Source organism: Ochlerotatus camptorhynchus, unplaced genomic scaffold, assembly GCF_037179485.1.
Source record: "Ochlerotatus camptorhynchus isolate MF236.1 unplaced genomic scaffold, CSIRO-AGI_Acam_v1.1 ptg000265l, whole genome shotgun sequence".
Classification (NCBI taxonomy): domain Eukaryota; kingdom Metazoa; phylum Arthropoda; class Insecta; order Diptera; family Culicidae; genus Ochlerotatus; species Ochlerotatus camptorhynchus.
This window is the reverse complement of record NW_027040755.1, coordinates 1,594,227-1,610,381: the sequence shown is the minus strand read 5'-3', so window position 1 is coordinate 1,610,381 and position 16,155 is coordinate 1,594,227. Positions and strand designations below refer to the sequence as shown.

The following is a 16,155-nucleotide window of genomic DNA, read 5'->3' as shown; positions in this document are numbered from 1 at the left end:
TTCCCTCGTTCGAATAAAATGGCGATGTACAACGATTTACTGTTAACGTTGTCTAAAGGCTATTCATAGAGATGTATATTTTTTATTACGTAGTGTTTTTTTACATTCTAGTCTTTTAAAAACATATGAGATCATTCGTGACTTTTCCGGGATGATAATTGAGCTTGTGGCGTTCAGGGAGAGAAGCATGGATGCAAATTATTTCGTAGGGTAATTAGAAAACATCGATGCAGAAAATCCCTGCGATGTTTTATAAATTTCCTCTAGAAATGTGTTTCATTATCGCTCTGCATGTGTTGTGCCAAGCAGCTATGAGTGATTAGATATATATATATACGATGGAAACAACGGTCTTGAGAGTGGGAGGATGGGCTCCGATAAACTTATAACCGCTTGATGGCCAATAGAGCACTATAAATCGTTAGCAGTGTTCGGCGGCATATTTATTGCTTGATAGATATCATCGGCTTGTTATTTTGTACTAACTCTAAAACCCCCACGTAAAAAAACTACCCCATTTAAATTTAAAAATATTTTCAGAATAAACAGATTTTTTTCAAAATCCTTTAAGGTGATACCACCGACAAACCGAAACGGCTGCACAGAAATGGAACTTCGGATCCAAAAGTGGTTCCATAATATTTTTGTGGACACTAGCGCATCTAGCGGTAGAAGGCAAACTTTGCCTGCAGTTTGCATGAGCAGCATGCTTTAATGGTGTGAGTGCCCATAGAAAACCCGTGTGAAGCGCATCCACACGCATCGCTTGGTGAACAAACATTTTCTCCCACTTTTTGAAACACTGATTCTTTCACACTTTCACTTACGTTCTGTGATGGCTGCTTGTATTGATATTAAAAAAAAACTGGTGAAATTTTCTTCCTTTCTTCACTACACTGAAAAAAGTTTCCACTTAAATTCTATTAGGAACGCACATAGTATTTTTCCAAAAACAAAAACAATGATTTTTACCTAGTATTTTACATAGCATTACAAATTCTATATGAGAAATCATATAGATTTCATTGGACACATAACATTCATGTGATTTAGTGGTGCAATTTTCAATTATGGGATCACATGAAAGTTATGTGAAATTCACATGGATATTTTCCACTGTTTATGTGATTTATTTTATGAGTGTAGCTCAATTCGATTATGTATACATCTTAGGGTAAACAGGTATAATACGCCCCCCTTAAGGAAAAGTAGCTATACTTTTACCGTTTCATTTTAATTAACGGTATAATCACGTTATACGTTGGATTGGGAATTAGAAATAAACTGTAATCATTTATTTGTCTTCAGTGGCAGTTAACATAGAAGTAAAGATTTTTTTTTAGAAAACATTAAAATTCTGAGTTTTTCAATTAGGCGGCCGAACGATAACCCAAATTATAGAACTATTTCACAAATGGTTTGGAGGATTCCCTGAACACGTCGTTAAGCAAAATAACCATAGCAATAGGGCGGGGCAATATATAAACTAATATGCTCCCACAACAAAGGGACTGTATGCTCTATTCTAAACGGATAGTGCACCACTCACCAAAAGTGAGACAAGCCCCAGAGCATTAATTTTAGATGCTGTATGAGACATAAAGATGGAATAAACTCTTTCTTAAAGATGCTTACCGAAATGGCGTAAAAATACAAAGGTAGGGTGCTTTTAAGGATTTTATTCTTATAATTTATTTGCAACAATTGAAAGCTTACTTAATACTTGGATTTCCCATCAGTACACGTGCGACCGCTAAGCTTATTGCACACACACTATTGCGTCTTCTAATCGATCGAGTGCGGGCAGGACGGTTTCACACCATAGTCAGTGTCACTCGAGCCATAACAGCAATTCATAAAATAACGAACATTTTGGATGGCCTGACACTTGCCTTTGATAAAAATAAAACACGTCTACTGAGAATTCATATTTCTAAAAAAATCATCTATCAATGAAACAGTCATCGGTCAATGCAACTATGTTCTGTCAATCTAAAGGCCCACGCACATTAGATCCGGATCGGACGCGTTGCGGCAAATTGACAGCTAAATCTATTGTCTAACTATCAAATTTACGTCAACGCAACGCAAACGGATCTAATGTGGCCCTTAACTGAAACTTTTATTGACTCTGTTGTCTTGTGAATTTTAGCTATAATAGCCTCTTTTCTGATTTTTATCTCCCAATCTATGGAATATACACGAAAACTATGTTTGAACGAAATTTTTAGAACAGTCTAAGGAACATTATGCCGTAACTTATTTTTTTTATATCATATGGGTGGAAAGTTCGTAGAACAAATACTTTAAAATTCTTCACTTTTTAAGATATCTGAAAGTTTCATGCTCGAAGATATTCTAAAGATGTTCTAAAAATTTCGTTCAAACATAGTTTTCGTGTATATTCCATAGATTGGGAGATAAAAATTAGAAAAGAGGCTATTATAGCTAAAATTCACAAGATAACAGAGTCAATAAAAGTTTCAGTTAAGGGCCACATTAGATCCTAGTCAAACTTCAATAATATCACTTTGAATAGTCAACCTTTGGTCACAAAGTTGGTAGATAACACATTTAGCTTTGCTATGAAAGTTGTTACAGCAGTTTTCGTTGATTCAGTCTCGAGATACAAATATTATAAGCCGTAAATTACCTTAAAAACATAAAATTAACTTGAAGCACCTCTAAATCATCACCGATTTTGCTGAAAATTTGCACAGAAGCTCAAATTAACATGACGAACAGTAATCACGGTTGACCTGGTGCATCCCGAACACTTCTGTTAAAATGAACAGGTACATGCTTATCACATACTTTTTACGTGAAATTCCCGTAGTATCAACCGACATGAAAATTACGTAAATTATATCAAAATTGCATATGACATTGATCTGCGGTACGTGAAAATGATTGAAGTGGGATGTTTAAGGGTTTTCGTGATTTTTCACGTAGAATCAACGTGAAGATTTTTTGGAGTGTAACAGGGTGTCGACTCAATGAAGAAAACTAAATTTCCTGATGTCCCCTGATTTTCAATGTTGGCACTCGTGGAGAATAGAAGAACTATGAGAGTGATGATGGTTTCAACATTTTCCTCGGGGAGGTATACGAGTGCAATCTTAAAATGCTTTTATTTTGCAAATGGAGCATTTTATTTAAATCTGGTTGCTGCTACAGTTGTAGAAAACCAGAAATCTATGTCTGGATATAAAAATCTGAAAGAAATTATTTTTTCTATATTAGGTATATGTCTATTAAGTAGGCCTTAAGGTTTCTACTAGCGTAGCATTAACCAAATTTAAATAAAATGCTCCATTTGCAAAATAAAAGCATTTAAAGATTGCACTCGTATACCTCACCGTGTATCATTTTGAAACCATCATCACTCTCATAGTTCTTCTATTCTCCACGAGTGCCAACTTTGATTTGCCAATTAATAAAAAAAAAATCCAGGTTCAGTGCCTACCCACAACACGACCTCATCAGCTATTACTTTCCGCAGATATGTACTAGAACTTTCTGGATTTTTTTCATGAAATGCCACATGAACCTCTAACTCAATACAATCTCAAATTGAATAAAGTATTCGACACATTTTATAGAATACAAAAAAGATAGAAATCAAGTGTTTCCAAAAACTGGAAGGCACCTCATTTTTGTAAATTTTTAATTTTAAACATGGTAAGCGCCAGTAGCCGGGATGTAACATTTTTTTTTAATTATGATATATATCTAAGTTTTTTTTAACGTTGTTCCTGCCTTGGTAATTCAGTATTTTAAACAGGGTTTCTATAACTGCATGTCAGTAACACAATTGACATCTTTTTTTTTTCTTCATTAAAGAGACTTTCAGCCTTGGGCTGGTTTGTCTCTGGCTAATTGACATCTTAAAACTAAAAACTAAAACTAAATTTTACCGATGTATAATGAGGATTAATCGTTGCAAAAATCTTTTTAATTGGTATCTGGCTGACAAAAATCTGTATAATTTCTTAATTATGTTCTCAGTGCAGATTTGCTTAAATCTCCATTGAGTACATTCATAGTTCAGAAGGAATTTGTACAATGTTTGGCCCTTACAAATAATGGGTTGTTAAGAACCATTACCATTCGAAATTCTTGTTTTCTCCATACATTTCCAAAAAACACAAACGTTCATGTAAAGTTCCATAACCATTTCAGTTAAAGTTTAGCAGGGATTATAAACAATTTTTACCATTTTAGGTAAGGTCAAGTTATGGTTCGCGCTTATGCGGGCACACATAAACAGAATCTACTCAGAAGTACACATGAAATGTATGTGTCAAATGAATAGTACACATGGTTTTTGTCCGACACATAAGATATGGAGGCAAACCAGCCCCAGGCTGAAAGCCTCCCTAATAAAGATAAATTAATTAATTAATCCGACACATAAAATATCATATGTTGATCACATTGCAAAAATTTATGTGTGGGACACATAAATACAATCTTTGAAAATTTCTTAGTGTAGGGACACACGAAAATACCATCAAAAAACACCTATAGGAACACACAAACAGCCATATTGCCCCACAATACCCTACATCATGTCAGGGCATTGTTTGACTAATACAGAGCACTCAAGTTTACCTATGACAGTCGGTGATGGTGTTGTCGAAGTCGTCATTTACCTTTGAAGATTTTAAATGATATGTTGTGACCTTGACTTACAGACACAACGATTTCAGAATGTTGTATAGCCATACACACAGTCTCACCTAATAAGATAAAAAATTGCGAAAAGCAATATGTATATCTATTTTCGACGGTAATATTTTGTTACATAAGGAAATAGTGAAAACCACTCTCCCCTATTCTATAAGCTGACAAATGACAAAGTATCAAAACAAATGATAAGTGTCAGAAATGTTGCCTCCAATATTTAGTATAAACAAACACATCTTCAAGTTGGTCATTATTAAAGCATCGACCATCCGACCGTTTTCCACTGGTGGAAATTGTTTTTCCAAGCATCCGCCAATGGCGCCCGTAAAAGCAGCGCTGATTGACTTGAGCGGCACTCTACACATAGAGGACCAACCCACGGAAGGTGCCGTGGAAGCACTGAATAGGTTTATCATCTCTAGCTCGGATCATATATTGCTTTTCACAATTTCGATACTGGTGTTTTAGATTGCGAGAGCTGGGAATTTCGGTAAAATTCGTCACCAATACGACCAAGGAAAGTGTATCGTCGCTTTATGCACGGCTCGCCAAAATTGGATTCCAACTGAAGCAGAACGAAATCTATAGCTCCCTCACGGCAGCATCCCACTACATTCAGAATAATGGCCTCAATCCGTACTACATCGTGACGGATGATGCTCGGAAAGATTTTCCAGCAAATGATAGTACACGGGAACATGATGCTGTCGTGATAGGCCTAGCTCCAGAGCGGTTCTCCTACGACTACATCAACGAGGCATTCAGAATACTACACAATAGCAAGGGAAGGGCCCGCTTGGTTGCCATCCATGAGGGCAAATTTTACAAGACTAAACAAGGAATTTCTTTGGGTCCTGGTTGCTTTGTGAAGGGCTTGGAGTTTAGTTCTGGAGTGAAAAGCGTTTGCATTGGAAAACCCAACGAATATTTCTTCAGATCAGCCTTGCCGAACGGCTTGAATCCTGAGGAGTGCGTTATGATTGGTGATGTAAGTAGAATGTTTGTATGGAAAAGGGGTATTTCAATATTGAGTGTTCAATTTGTGCAGGACCCAAACGACGACTGTCTTGGAGCCATGGCAATCGGAATGAAGGGATATCTGGTGGAAACGGGAAAGTATCAACCGGAGTTATACGAACAGAATTCTCTTCCGAAAGTTAGCGGTATCTTCAAGAATTTCAGTGCCGTCGTTGATCAAATTGGCGAAATGGTTAGCAAATAAATAGAACACCCAGAAGGAGATTCTTTCAAACTCTAACAAACCTAGCCTCTGAGTTACGAGTAGATTAAAGATATATTCTACAGATCATAGTTGGAACTTTTTTAAAGATAAATGTAAAACCCCGTCCGACACATACGGAGAGGAGCCGAAAATACACATAAAATAAAACATGAAACATACCCAACTTTACTGTAAGTAACCTTTACGTGTAAACAGCATTCTCCTTTACGTCTTCTTGATCTGCTTCACCGGAATGGTTCGTTTCTGCGGGGTCCACTTGAGATACGCCGAATCTATCATAAGTTTCGGCTTCTTGAACTGTGGCAACTGCAAATGTTCTTGGACTGCCTTGCCCGTAACGCAAATCACGTGTTGTCCCTTCCAGTATTTGACCATCTTCATAGACTGCAGTGTGTAGATGATGTCATCCTGTGTGATTCCGGACAGCTCGCTAAGCTCTTTAATTGTCGTGGTGCGATAATCCTTCATCAGCTCTAGCAAAGTGTATGCCCAAAAGCTTCGATAACTCAATCGGCCCAAGTCGGAGAGTGGCTTCTCTGGACTACCAACGATGCCTTCACGGCGCGAGAGTTCATAACTGAAAGCAATCAACAGCTTCCCGTACCCTTTGCGCTGATACGGCGGAAGAATTAAAATACATGCTACGTTGTTTCCCTCTGGGGATTCCTTCTCCTTGGAAAAATATCCTACAATATGCTGGCCGTCCTTGTCAATCTCACACAGCACGTAGAAGAAGAACGGATCAACGTCATAATACAGAGTTTTGTGATCCAGGAACAGTTTGGCCATTAGGCAGAGAGTCTGACAATAGAAGCGGTGATCCTTTCCGTCGATTTCGAAAATGGAAACTGTTCCTTTGCGATAAATTTCGTTACCTGGCGGTTGACGTCTAGTACAAGTTGATTTGTGATGCTGCAGCGTTTTCGACAAGCGCATATATCTCAGACAATATTCACAAACGTATAACGTTCCTACTTTGCCGTACTCCTCTGGGTAGGGCGAAAAGTACCAGGTATCAATCTCAAACTTTCCGAACCGCAACTTGTCGATGTACTTCACCTTGGTGATTGCCTCATGCTCTTTTTCCAGAGCCGCTGTCGTGGGATCCATATCTGCGTATGTTTTCTGCACATGATTAATTTCATCGTGACGTCTTTTCTGATTTCGAGTTATCTTTCTATCCGGATCACCGTCTGTCATATCAACATCGCCACTTGGCTTTCCAACTTTGGGCGAATCCTTCACATTTCCAGCGGTACTTATTAAAGGACTTTTACCATTGTAATCTTGCACGAGGGGAGCACACAGTCCAACAGATTTCTTATCCGCTCCCGTCACAGCACTGGAAATACGATCTCTGCTGACCCACTGATCCAACCTCCGGTTCAACCCCTCATAGTGAATGTAATACTCCAGCTGTTTCGGATCGCATGGATTCTGGCGGCTTTGGATCAATTGAGCCGAATGCCAGGAGCCGTCCTGCCGCTGAACCATGTATTCTGCTCCGATTACCAATTTGTCTTCGCCATCCTCACTTTTTCCACACTAAGAAAAAAAAAAACATATTTCATAAACGGAAAATAGCATCAAAACAATCGCTGTTTACCTCCACAGAAGCCGAAGACGCCTCCTTCGCATTCGAGGATGATGACGACGACGAAGAGGAAGACGACGCCGATCCGGCTTTCAGACTTTGCTTGATCGGATCGCTTTCGGCATCTTTTTCCAATTGTTCACTCACTTTTGTGGTCTTGGAAGCGACCATTTCCGTCGATTTCATTCGGATTCGAAGTAGCTGGACCAAGATTTCACAACTTTTTCTTACTTTTCAAGCACTCCGGTAATAATGGACGATTTTGCGTGTTTGTTTGCGAGGTTAGTATTCTTCTTTTTTGGCTGTTCTCATGAAATTGACAGTAGAGCTGCCAGAAATTAGTCGACATTCACACTCGTTTAGTTTTAAATAGATCTGTGCCAAGCGACAAATAAGCTGGACTGCTTCGTGATTAGGGCGTACTTTATATAGTCGCTATATTAATAGTCTGGTGGATAATCTCGGGAACCAATTAAGCTGTCAAATAGCAAGCAAATCACGATCAACACCAGAAAAGAGCACATCAGCTTTGCGAACAAAACTTCGGAAACCCTTTTCTATTGACTCGCCTATGCAAACCAACACCATCATCGGGTTGGGGAAAGTTTCCACTCTCCGATGATGGTGTTAATTTGCGTTGGGTTGGCGAGGATAGAACTTTCATAAATGGGTTATATTTTTACTCATGTAATGGGTAGTCCCAGTCTCCCTCGAAAATGCTTACTGTGTAGTCAAAAGCCCTACAGTAAAAGTATGTACGACTGTCACCACAAAACTGAAAAAAAATCTGTTCCAATCGAGCAAAGCGGTGCATTTTGACGGTTCGATTGGAACAACTTTTGACAGACGTCCATACTTTTACTGTAGGGCTTTAGTCAATATAGAGTCTTTTATAGTCATTATTGGGTATTTTGCGATTACCGTGTAGGGCGCTGTATTCGCACAATGATGCGCTGTAATCGCTGTAATGCGCACTACGTCCGACGTTATGTTTAACGTACAGAACGAGAGTAAGCTGTGGGGTTTTCAGGTGTCCAACTTGACCTTCAATATTAAAATTAAACTAAAACATGCAGAATCGTACCTAACTAATAACCCAGGATTCAACCCAGTGTACCTTAACCATGGACTACCTGTGATTGACTCGGTTGAGTTTAAACATAAAGTAAATTAAACATGCTTAGCTAGTATTCCAGAATAAGTCATCAATCCGATTACTAGTCATTATCTACACACTTAATTTGTATTGCCGAGATTTCTACAGTCGACCAGTTCTGCACATTGTTTTGCCGAGGCTCAGTCTCCACGGTGTATCTGGAAGAAAAACTTATTAATAAAAAAAATCAGTATCAGAGGTTGCAACAGTACATTTTTTGCAAAACCATTGTCTAGAGCAAAATAAAACAGCCAGTACACGGGCGGTCGTATATTTCTACATTACAAGCAAACGGCGGAGATAGAGAATTGTAAAAATGTCGTAGCCCATTATTTTTCAAACAGTTTTTTGAAATTACATTTTAGCTGCAAGCTTGCGTATGACAGTTAATTATTAACTCCCTTATTTACGCATTATTTTAAACATCTAAGCTTATGAGTGGTAAGTATTCGTTCTTATTTTATATTCTCATGCAATAAACATCAAATAAATGCCAGAAATCAGCAAAATTCTAAATGACATAAATTTATGTCGCGCCGCTGGTCTTGTACGCAAATGTTCTGTCGTCTGCAGAAAACAGTTTAGAAATGTCAAGACATTTTTTCCGCTTGCCAGTTTGTGTTTGTGCGTCTTCTCTATGCTATACGTTATACACATAACTGTCCCATGTTATATGCAATCTATCATCTGCTTATTATTATCATATTTGAATTCACATGTCTGTAATGGTACAAATCTCAGATACATATTTATTAACCGATGTCTTGTGAAAAAAAGGCAATTTCAGTGCATTGCCTCGGCAAGATTAGATACCGTGTCCTACTGTTTCAATGATATTCTCATGATCGTACGTTCATTTTTGTTTCGCTATCAACCAATAATGTAATCTTTATCATTTATGCTGATTTTGTTATTGGTTTGCTACCTATAATTATTACTTTCCGATAACGACCTTCTATATAAAGACCAAAACGTTCGAAAATCATCTGTTTTGTCCATTGGGCTCCGTGTAAAAACTTAGAGAGCTGTCTTAGAATGACATTTTGTCGGGCCACCTGGGCCTTAGCGATCCTGTTGGCAGTGGCCAACGTACAAGGTCAGCATAACCCACACTTCTGGAATAGACACAGTGGTATCGTGCATCTCTTTGAGTGGAAGTTCTCCGATATTGCACAGGAATGTGAGAGATTTTTAGGACCACGTGGTTATGGTGGTATTCAGGTAAAACTAACATTTTCTGGAATTTTTTAATTTATTGAATTGATTTTGTAATTTTTCAGTTATCACCAGTCAACGAGAATGTCATCGTTCAACTTGGAAATAATCGTCCTTGGTGGGAACGATACCAACCAATTTCGTTCAAAGTAGCGACGCGTTCAGGCAACGAGCAGGACTTCCTAGATATGTCGCGCCGATGCAATGCAGTTGGAGTACGTTTATATGTGGACATTATAATCAATCATATGGCTGCGCATCCGGATGATGGAAGTGTAGGAACCGGTACTGCTGGCTCTACTGCAACTCCGCGTGATCGTGATTACCCAGCTGTTCCGTTCACCATACTCGATTTCAATCCATCGTGCTCAATTACTGATTGGGGTGACGCTTGGCAGATAAGAAACTGTGAACTTTTGGGATTACCAGATTTGGATCAAAGCAGAGATTGGGTTCGTGATAGGATCGTTGACTTCTTGGACCATCTGATTGAGCTTGGAGTGGCTGGTTTCCGAGTTGATGCCGCCAAGCATATGTATCCTCAAGATATGGAAGTCATCTTTAACAGACTAAACAATCTGAACACTAACTTTGGCTTTGCTCCTGGATCGCGTGCTTTCTTGATGCAAGAGGTTATCGATGGTGGTCCACATGAGGCCGTTGGAAAATGGGAATACAATCATCTAGGCACAGTAACGGAGTTCCAATATTCGTCCTACATTTCACGGGCATTTAGCGGTAATGATCTACTCGTGTGGTTGCAAAACTTTGGAGAAGAGTGGGGCTTTCTGCCATCGCAGGATTCACTCGTCTTTGTGGATAATCATGATAACCAACGTGATCATGGCGGAATTTTGACCCATACAGTGCCCAAACCCTACAAGATGGCTACGGCCTTCGCTGCTGCCCATCCATTCGGTCAACTACGTCTCATGAGTTCGTTCTTCTTCGCCAATAAGGACCAAGGACCACCACAGGATACCAATGGTAACATTATTTCTCCATCGATCAATGCGGACGGTTCCTGTGGCAACGGGTGGGTCTGTGAACACCGATGGCGTCAGATTGCGAACATGATCAACTTTAGAAACGTATGTTGGGGAACTCCAGTGGCAAACTGGTGGTCTAATGGTGCGAACAAAATTGCCTTCTCTCGTGGTAATTGTGGTTTTGTGGCCTTCAATAATGAGAGTCAGCAAGATATGCTTGAAGTTCTTCAAACTGGTCTACCTGCTGGAATTTACTGTGATGTCATCTCTGGTGAAAAAGTTGAACACTCGTGTACGGGTAACTCTGTTACGGTTCTTCCTGATGGGCGTGCATCTATTCACATTTCCCACGATGCTTACGATGGTGTTGTGGCTTTCCATATTGAGGTGAGTGTAGATAGGAAAACTGGTTTGTTTCTATAACCCTTTACATTAATTTGCATATCTTCCACAGTCTCGTCTTTAAACCAACGCCCAACTCAATTCGTCATAGATATCACAATTGTATTGGAACCACAAGTCGGTGCACAATTTGGAGCAAAATAGTATGCTGAATACTACCAATCGACTCTGTTTTCGTCTAAATAAATAATTTCAATTAATTGATTTCATTGCAATATCTATTGAAACCTTTTGAATCCAATTTACCTTTTCACCAATCCAAGAAAACATTCTCCAAATACGTCCATTGAACAAGGGACACTCCCGCAAACCGCTAAAGGCCCGTTCTGAAGTCTTCGACTCAAGCTCTGCGGCAGGCAATTATCTGATCGTTTCGTATCGAACATCTTGGCAAGATTGCATCTCCGCATACACATTTCGACCAAAGAGCACGGTGTGTGGGTGGATTTTCGACGGTCAAGGATGGTCGTCAACTCGATGGGAAATATTAGATTGTGGGGAATTGCGTCACAGCTTACGCGTTGATAAAAGTATGCCTTCGAAATCCTATGTGGGGGGTTTGATAAGCTATCATTTCAAAGTACCTAATCTATTAAACACACAATTACTTTCTTGGCTTAATGGCAGTAAATAGGTCGTAGCTTGGTTGCATGAACTTCTCTAAAACCATGGGATAATGCGTCAGCGTGTAGTTATTGAACACTTTCACGCCTTCCAGAGTAGTTGTGTTCAAGATGAAGGGAAGCAGTACCAGGTTACATCTTTCGGCTGATATAAACATCAGTTGAGGCATTGCGAAGAGTTTAGTCGGTATGCGGCATAACAAATAGTTGTCATCCAAAATCAAATCTTTGAGCTTGGTACAGTTGGCCAACTCGGTAGGAACTTCAGTAAGTCTATTTTTGGACAAATCCAGAACTTCCAAGTTTTCCAGGGTGCCTATTTCTGTAATCAAACTCGAATCATATGATTGCAAATATTTTGTCATCACTTCCCTACCTTTTGGCATCCTGGTGAGCTTGTTTTCACCCAACTTTAAGCAGCACAAGTTACGTAATTTTCCTATAGTTTTCGGTAGAGCTTCAACCAAATTTTGTGACAAGTTAAGCGATTCCAAATTTTGCAACAAGGATATTTGTTCCGGTACTTCAGTGATCATATTGCCCGCGAGGCAGACGAATTTCAACCGAGTCATTTCCTCGCAGAACCACGCAGGGACTGACGGAATAAAATTTTCCTTCAAGTACACTTCCACGACTTGGTCACTGCACGTTCGCAGTTCTTCGGGCATTTGGCGAAAATCACGGTAGCTCCAGTGCAGCACTCCACAATTCATGATTCGAAGTCTTTCGTTCAATCACCTGTACGTTCAATGATCTGGTACAATGCATCCAAACACCACAACTATGATCACGATCCAAGCTACTGGTGCAAAGTCTAGCAAAATTTTCGGTCTCAATTTGGCACATACCCCTTGCGGTGGTGTTCGTAAGATGCGCGCGCGCGCTCTTTCGCCTAGAGTCGACTGCTTTCAATGTAGTTCAAGAACGAATCACACGAAGTAAGGCGGGAAAGGTTAGCCGTTATGGATGGTTGTTTAGTATCATACAACTTTTTCTCCTAGTCAAACAGCAGTTTCATATTTTTAGAAAGAAGAAACCCCTCTTACCTCACAGTGAAACCTATAAGTAGTTACATGATCAGGATGAATGAAAGTATTTTTGAACGACGTTTTGCGAGAGAATTTTGCACGGGATGTGTGCGATCATCTGATGTTGCCACTGTTTTCAAAGCTTTATTCACGTGAGTAAATTTACAACCCACAACATTTGTAGATCACGATGCTGGCGCCAATAGGACACATTTCAAGGTCAAAGCCAAGGATTCCGTTTTGGATTGAGTGATATTAAAGTTGATAATCGTTGCTTGATGCTGCTTAAGTATGAATCTGGAGATCATCTGTATATAATTGTACCTGGCCCAATATTTTAAAGGTTAATGTAATTCTTGTTTTATTTTATTTCTTCAATGCAACTTAACCATGTTTTAAAGTATTTAAATTAAAGTAGAAAACTCATATGCATAGAGTTGGATCAATGTATTTATTCGTATTCAGTGCACCGAGACCATTTGATTAACATGCCTTGCGTACTAACAATTTCCACAATTACAACACACTTTTAAGGGGTGTGCATCTCTGTTTAGTAAGTGCCGAACTGAACTAACAAGGCCTCTTATCCTCACTAGTTGTTAGGACGTGACCAAGAGATCTCGATCGTTGTAGGTTGCATCACTTGTTCACTTCCAACCAATGACTGTTAATCGATAACCGTCGATAACGTCAGCCTTAACGTCTGCAATGGTGAATTTTCGCAGACGTTATCGACGGTTATTGATTAACAACCCTGGATTAAACCCTAGTGATTCTAACTATGAAGTAGCGGATACACGTCTGCATCACTCGTACAATAATCTGGGATTTATACCACCTACAAATTTGTGCAACTGGTTAAGGTGAACCACTATGGAAGCCTTATTTCTGGTTAAGGTGAACCACTATGGAAGCCTTATTTCTGGTTAATCTCATTTACACCAAGATGTGTGCTTTAGAAAATATGAAGTGATAGGCGAGGGGGACGACTCTATCTACGATGCAGAAAAGATTGTGTTTTGCTGTGGCTAGCTGCACGCACGCTGAGTAGATAGAAAGAACATTTATGTCGATTTTGAAGATTTCCTGCAAAAAGATGAAGCACGATGCAAGTAGATGCGAGAAATTAAAGATGATTTTTCGAAGATTGATTCGCTAGTGTGAGATTTTTTGAGCATCTAGAATTGAGATTTAGATGTGTCGCCCCCCTCGGTGATAGGGCATATCAGCCATCATGACGGCCATCTTTGTACTCCTTAAATAATCACCCTCATGCTAGTTCTATTCGTAAACTTGTATGACAAGACAAGATGTCAGTTAGTTCACATTGTAAACAATAGCATCATGTTTTAGAAAATGTCACCCGAACTAAGCTCGTGGTTAGTTATCAAATGGTACCAAGTGTTATGAGCGTTCCTAGAAAAAATTAAAACTGTACTCTGTAAAAGTTTTGGCAAATTTATGGCGATCGAAAAAAATTAATCGATTTGCTTCTTTTGAACCTCATCGATTTCTTGAGTCATTTATACAAAGGAATTTATGATTATTGACCTTCTGGTATAATGATGTGCGAATTGCTCGAAGATTGAGTATAATAGTTGTTCTAGATCCAGTAGGGCCAGAACACATAAATCACCGTAAAATGAGTAATATGGAAAATAAATAGAGAATGTCTAAAACCATTAACCGTATCTGAATTTCCACATCTACAGACTGTAGTAGATTTGGGCGATGAAAATAAAATAATGATTTAATTATTCAAAATAATATAATATTTCTCAGGGTCTCTATTAACAAACCGCTCTATAACGAACACACTGTTTTGATGCTGTCAGTATAATAACGATACCCCTTACAGGACAAAGACTATCGATCGTATAATTGAAGGGAAATGGAAAAGAGCTCGGGTATGGTTATCAGTCCTGAACATACTCATTACAGCTAAAATACTACTTTTCGAAATTATGAAACTATGAGATATTATAATAGTAATTTGTATATATGAGATGCAAAAAGAGGGGGTAAATTTTGTGTATGACACATAAATCTTCTCAACCGTCAAAATTCACCGCTTTGCTCGATTGGAACAGCTTTTTTCAGTTTTGTGGTGACAGTCGTCCATACTTTAACTAGAGGGCATTACCTTTTTCCGGTAAAGGCCTGTATAGAGATCGAAGCGAAGCGAAAATCTCATACAAAATACTACATTTTTCACCTGTGCGAAAAACGCAATTGGCAAATATTTCGCTTCGCTTTGAACTGTAAAGGCCTGTATAGAGATCGAAGCGAAGCGAAAATCTCATACAAAATACTACATTTTTCACCTGCGCGAAAAACGCAATTGGCAAATATTTCGCTTCGCTTTGAACTGTAAACAGATACGATCCAGCGAAATCTAATTTTGTGGATCACATCTTTTTCGCTTACGTTTATTTTTTTTTCGCGCATGCAGCGCTCGCGAAAAGAGCAGCAACTAAGCGAAAAGTTGACGTTTCTGGAGAGCGTATCTGTCAGATTTTCACTTCATCGGAGGTGTAAACTGATCGATTTCGTTTCACATGAACTGTAAACTGCGAAAAAAGGAAACTGGAAAATGTTCCACACACATTTTTTCACAACCTTTTTCGCTAGCGAAATTTCATGATTTTTCGCGTGCTTCAAATTTCGTTTCGCTTCGATCTGTATACTAGGCTTAAACAGATACGATCCAGCGAAATCTAATTTTGTGGATCGCATCTTTTTCGCTTACGTTTATTTTTTTTCGCGCATGCAGCGCTCGCGAAAAGAGCAGCAGCTAAGCGAAAAGTTGACGTTTCGGGAGAGCGTATCTGTCAGATTTTCACTTCACCGTAGGTGTAAACTGATCGATTTCATTTCACATGAACTGTAAACTGCGAAAAAAGGAAACTGGAAAATGTTCCACAAACATTTTTTCACAACCTTTTTCGCTAGCGAAATTTCATGATTTTTCGCGTGCTTCAATTTTCGTTTCGCTTCGATCTGTATACTAGGCTTAAGGGATAGCGTTTCTATACTGACAGTATGAAAACAGTGCGTTCGTTATAGAGTGGCTTGGTAATAGCAGACACTATTATTACATTATTTTGAATAATTATTTCATTATTTTATTTTCATCGCTCAAATCTACTACACAGACAATACTAAATTAAAAATGAGATAACGAACATTGTGGAATTTTTAAATAAGTTTAATTTA

General features: G+C 38.9%; 5 protein-coding genes across 5 annotated transcripts in view; 3 read left to right on the top strand and 2 right to left on the bottom strand.

Annotated features, from left to right (window-relative positions):
- The window catches only part of Pfdn6 (prefoldin 6), a 150,997-nt gene that overhangs the window by 101,263 nt on the left and 33,579 nt on the right, over window positions 1–16,155 (top strand). The gene's annotated exons all lie outside the window — the stretch shown is intronic.
- Window positions 4,934–5,920, top strand: LOC135705346 (haloacid dehalogenase-like hydrolase domain-containing protein 2). Its single transcript, XM_065227039.1, has 3 exons — window positions 4,934–5,096; window positions 5,158–5,677; window positions 5,738–5,920. The coding sequence occupies exons 1-3, from the start codon at window positions 5,005–5,007 to the stop codon at window positions 5,909–5,911; spliced, it is 786 nt and encodes a 261-aa protein (XP_065083111.1). The 5' UTR covers window positions 4,934–5,004; the 3' UTR covers window positions 5,912–5,920.
- Window positions 5,948–7,812, bottom strand: LOC135705338 (histone acetyltransferase KAT8-like). Its single transcript, XM_065227024.1, has 2 exons — window positions 7,539–7,812; window positions 5,948–7,477 (listed from the first exon to the last, which is right to left on the bottom strand). Exons 1-2 carry the CDS (start codon window positions 7,710–7,712, stop codon window positions 6,137–6,139), a joined length of 1,515 nt encoding a protein of 504 aa, XP_065083096.1. The 5' UTR covers window positions 7,713–7,812; the 3' UTR covers window positions 5,948–6,136.
- LOC135705339 (alpha-amylase A-like) lies at window positions 9,700–11,488 on the top strand. The gene is made up of 3 exons (XM_065227025.1): window positions 9,700–9,903; window positions 9,963–11,273; window positions 11,341–11,488. Exons 1-3 carry the CDS (start codon window positions 9,718–9,720, stop codon window positions 11,350–11,352), a joined length of 1,509 nt encoding a protein of 502 aa, XP_065083097.1. The 5' UTR covers window positions 9,700–9,717; the 3' UTR covers window positions 11,353–11,488.
- Window positions 11,522–12,717, bottom strand: LOC135705344 (leucine-rich repeat-containing protein 57-like). The gene is made up of 3 exons (XM_065227031.1): window positions 12,288–12,717; window positions 11,897–12,233; window positions 11,522–11,834 (listed from the first exon to the last, which is right to left on the bottom strand). Exons 1-3 carry the CDS (start codon window positions 12,622–12,624, stop codon window positions 11,531–11,533), a joined length of 978 nt encoding a protein of 325 aa, XP_065083103.1. The 5' UTR covers window positions 12,625–12,717; the 3' UTR covers window positions 11,522–11,530.

Coding starts and splice junctions, on each gene's coding strand:
- LOC135705339 (XM_065227025.1), top strand. CDS start 9,718: ATGACATTTTGTCGGGCCACCTGGGCCTTAGCGATCCTGTTGGCAGTG. Junction 9,904..9,962: donor GTGGTTATGGTGGTATTCAG/GTAAAACTAACA, acceptor GTAATTTTTCAG/TTATCACCAGTCAACGAGAA.
- LOC135705344 (XM_065227031.1), bottom strand. CDS start 12,624: ATGAATTGTGGAGTGCTGCACTGGAGCTACCGTGATTTTCGCCAAATG. Junction 12,234..12,287: donor GCTCACCAGGATGCCAAAAG/GTAGGGAAGTGA, acceptor GTTTGATTACAG/AAATAGGCACCCTGGAAAAC. Junction 11,835..11,896: donor ACTGCCATTAAGCCAAGAAA/GTAATTGTGTGT, acceptor CCCCCCACATAG/GATTTCGAAGGCATACTTTT.
- LOC135705346 (XM_065227039.1), top strand. CDS start 5,005: ATGGCGCCCGTAAAAGCAGCGCTGATTGACTTGAGCGGCACTCTACAC. Junction 5,097..5,157: donor GCCGTGGAAGCACTGAATAG/GTTTATCATCTC, acceptor CTGGTGTTTTAG/ATTGCGAGAGCTGGGAATTT. Junction 5,678..5,737: donor AGTGCGTTATGATTGGTGAT/GTAAGTAGAATG, acceptor CAATTTGTGCAG/GACCCAAACGACGACTGTCT.
- LOC135705338 (XM_065227024.1), bottom strand. CDS start 7,712: ATGAAATCGACGGAAATGGTCGCTTCCAAGACCACAAAAGTGAGTGAA. Junction 7,478..7,538: donor CGTCTTCGGCTTCTGTGGAG/GTAAACAGCGAT, acceptor TTTTTTTCTTAG/TGTGGAAAAAGTGAGGATGG.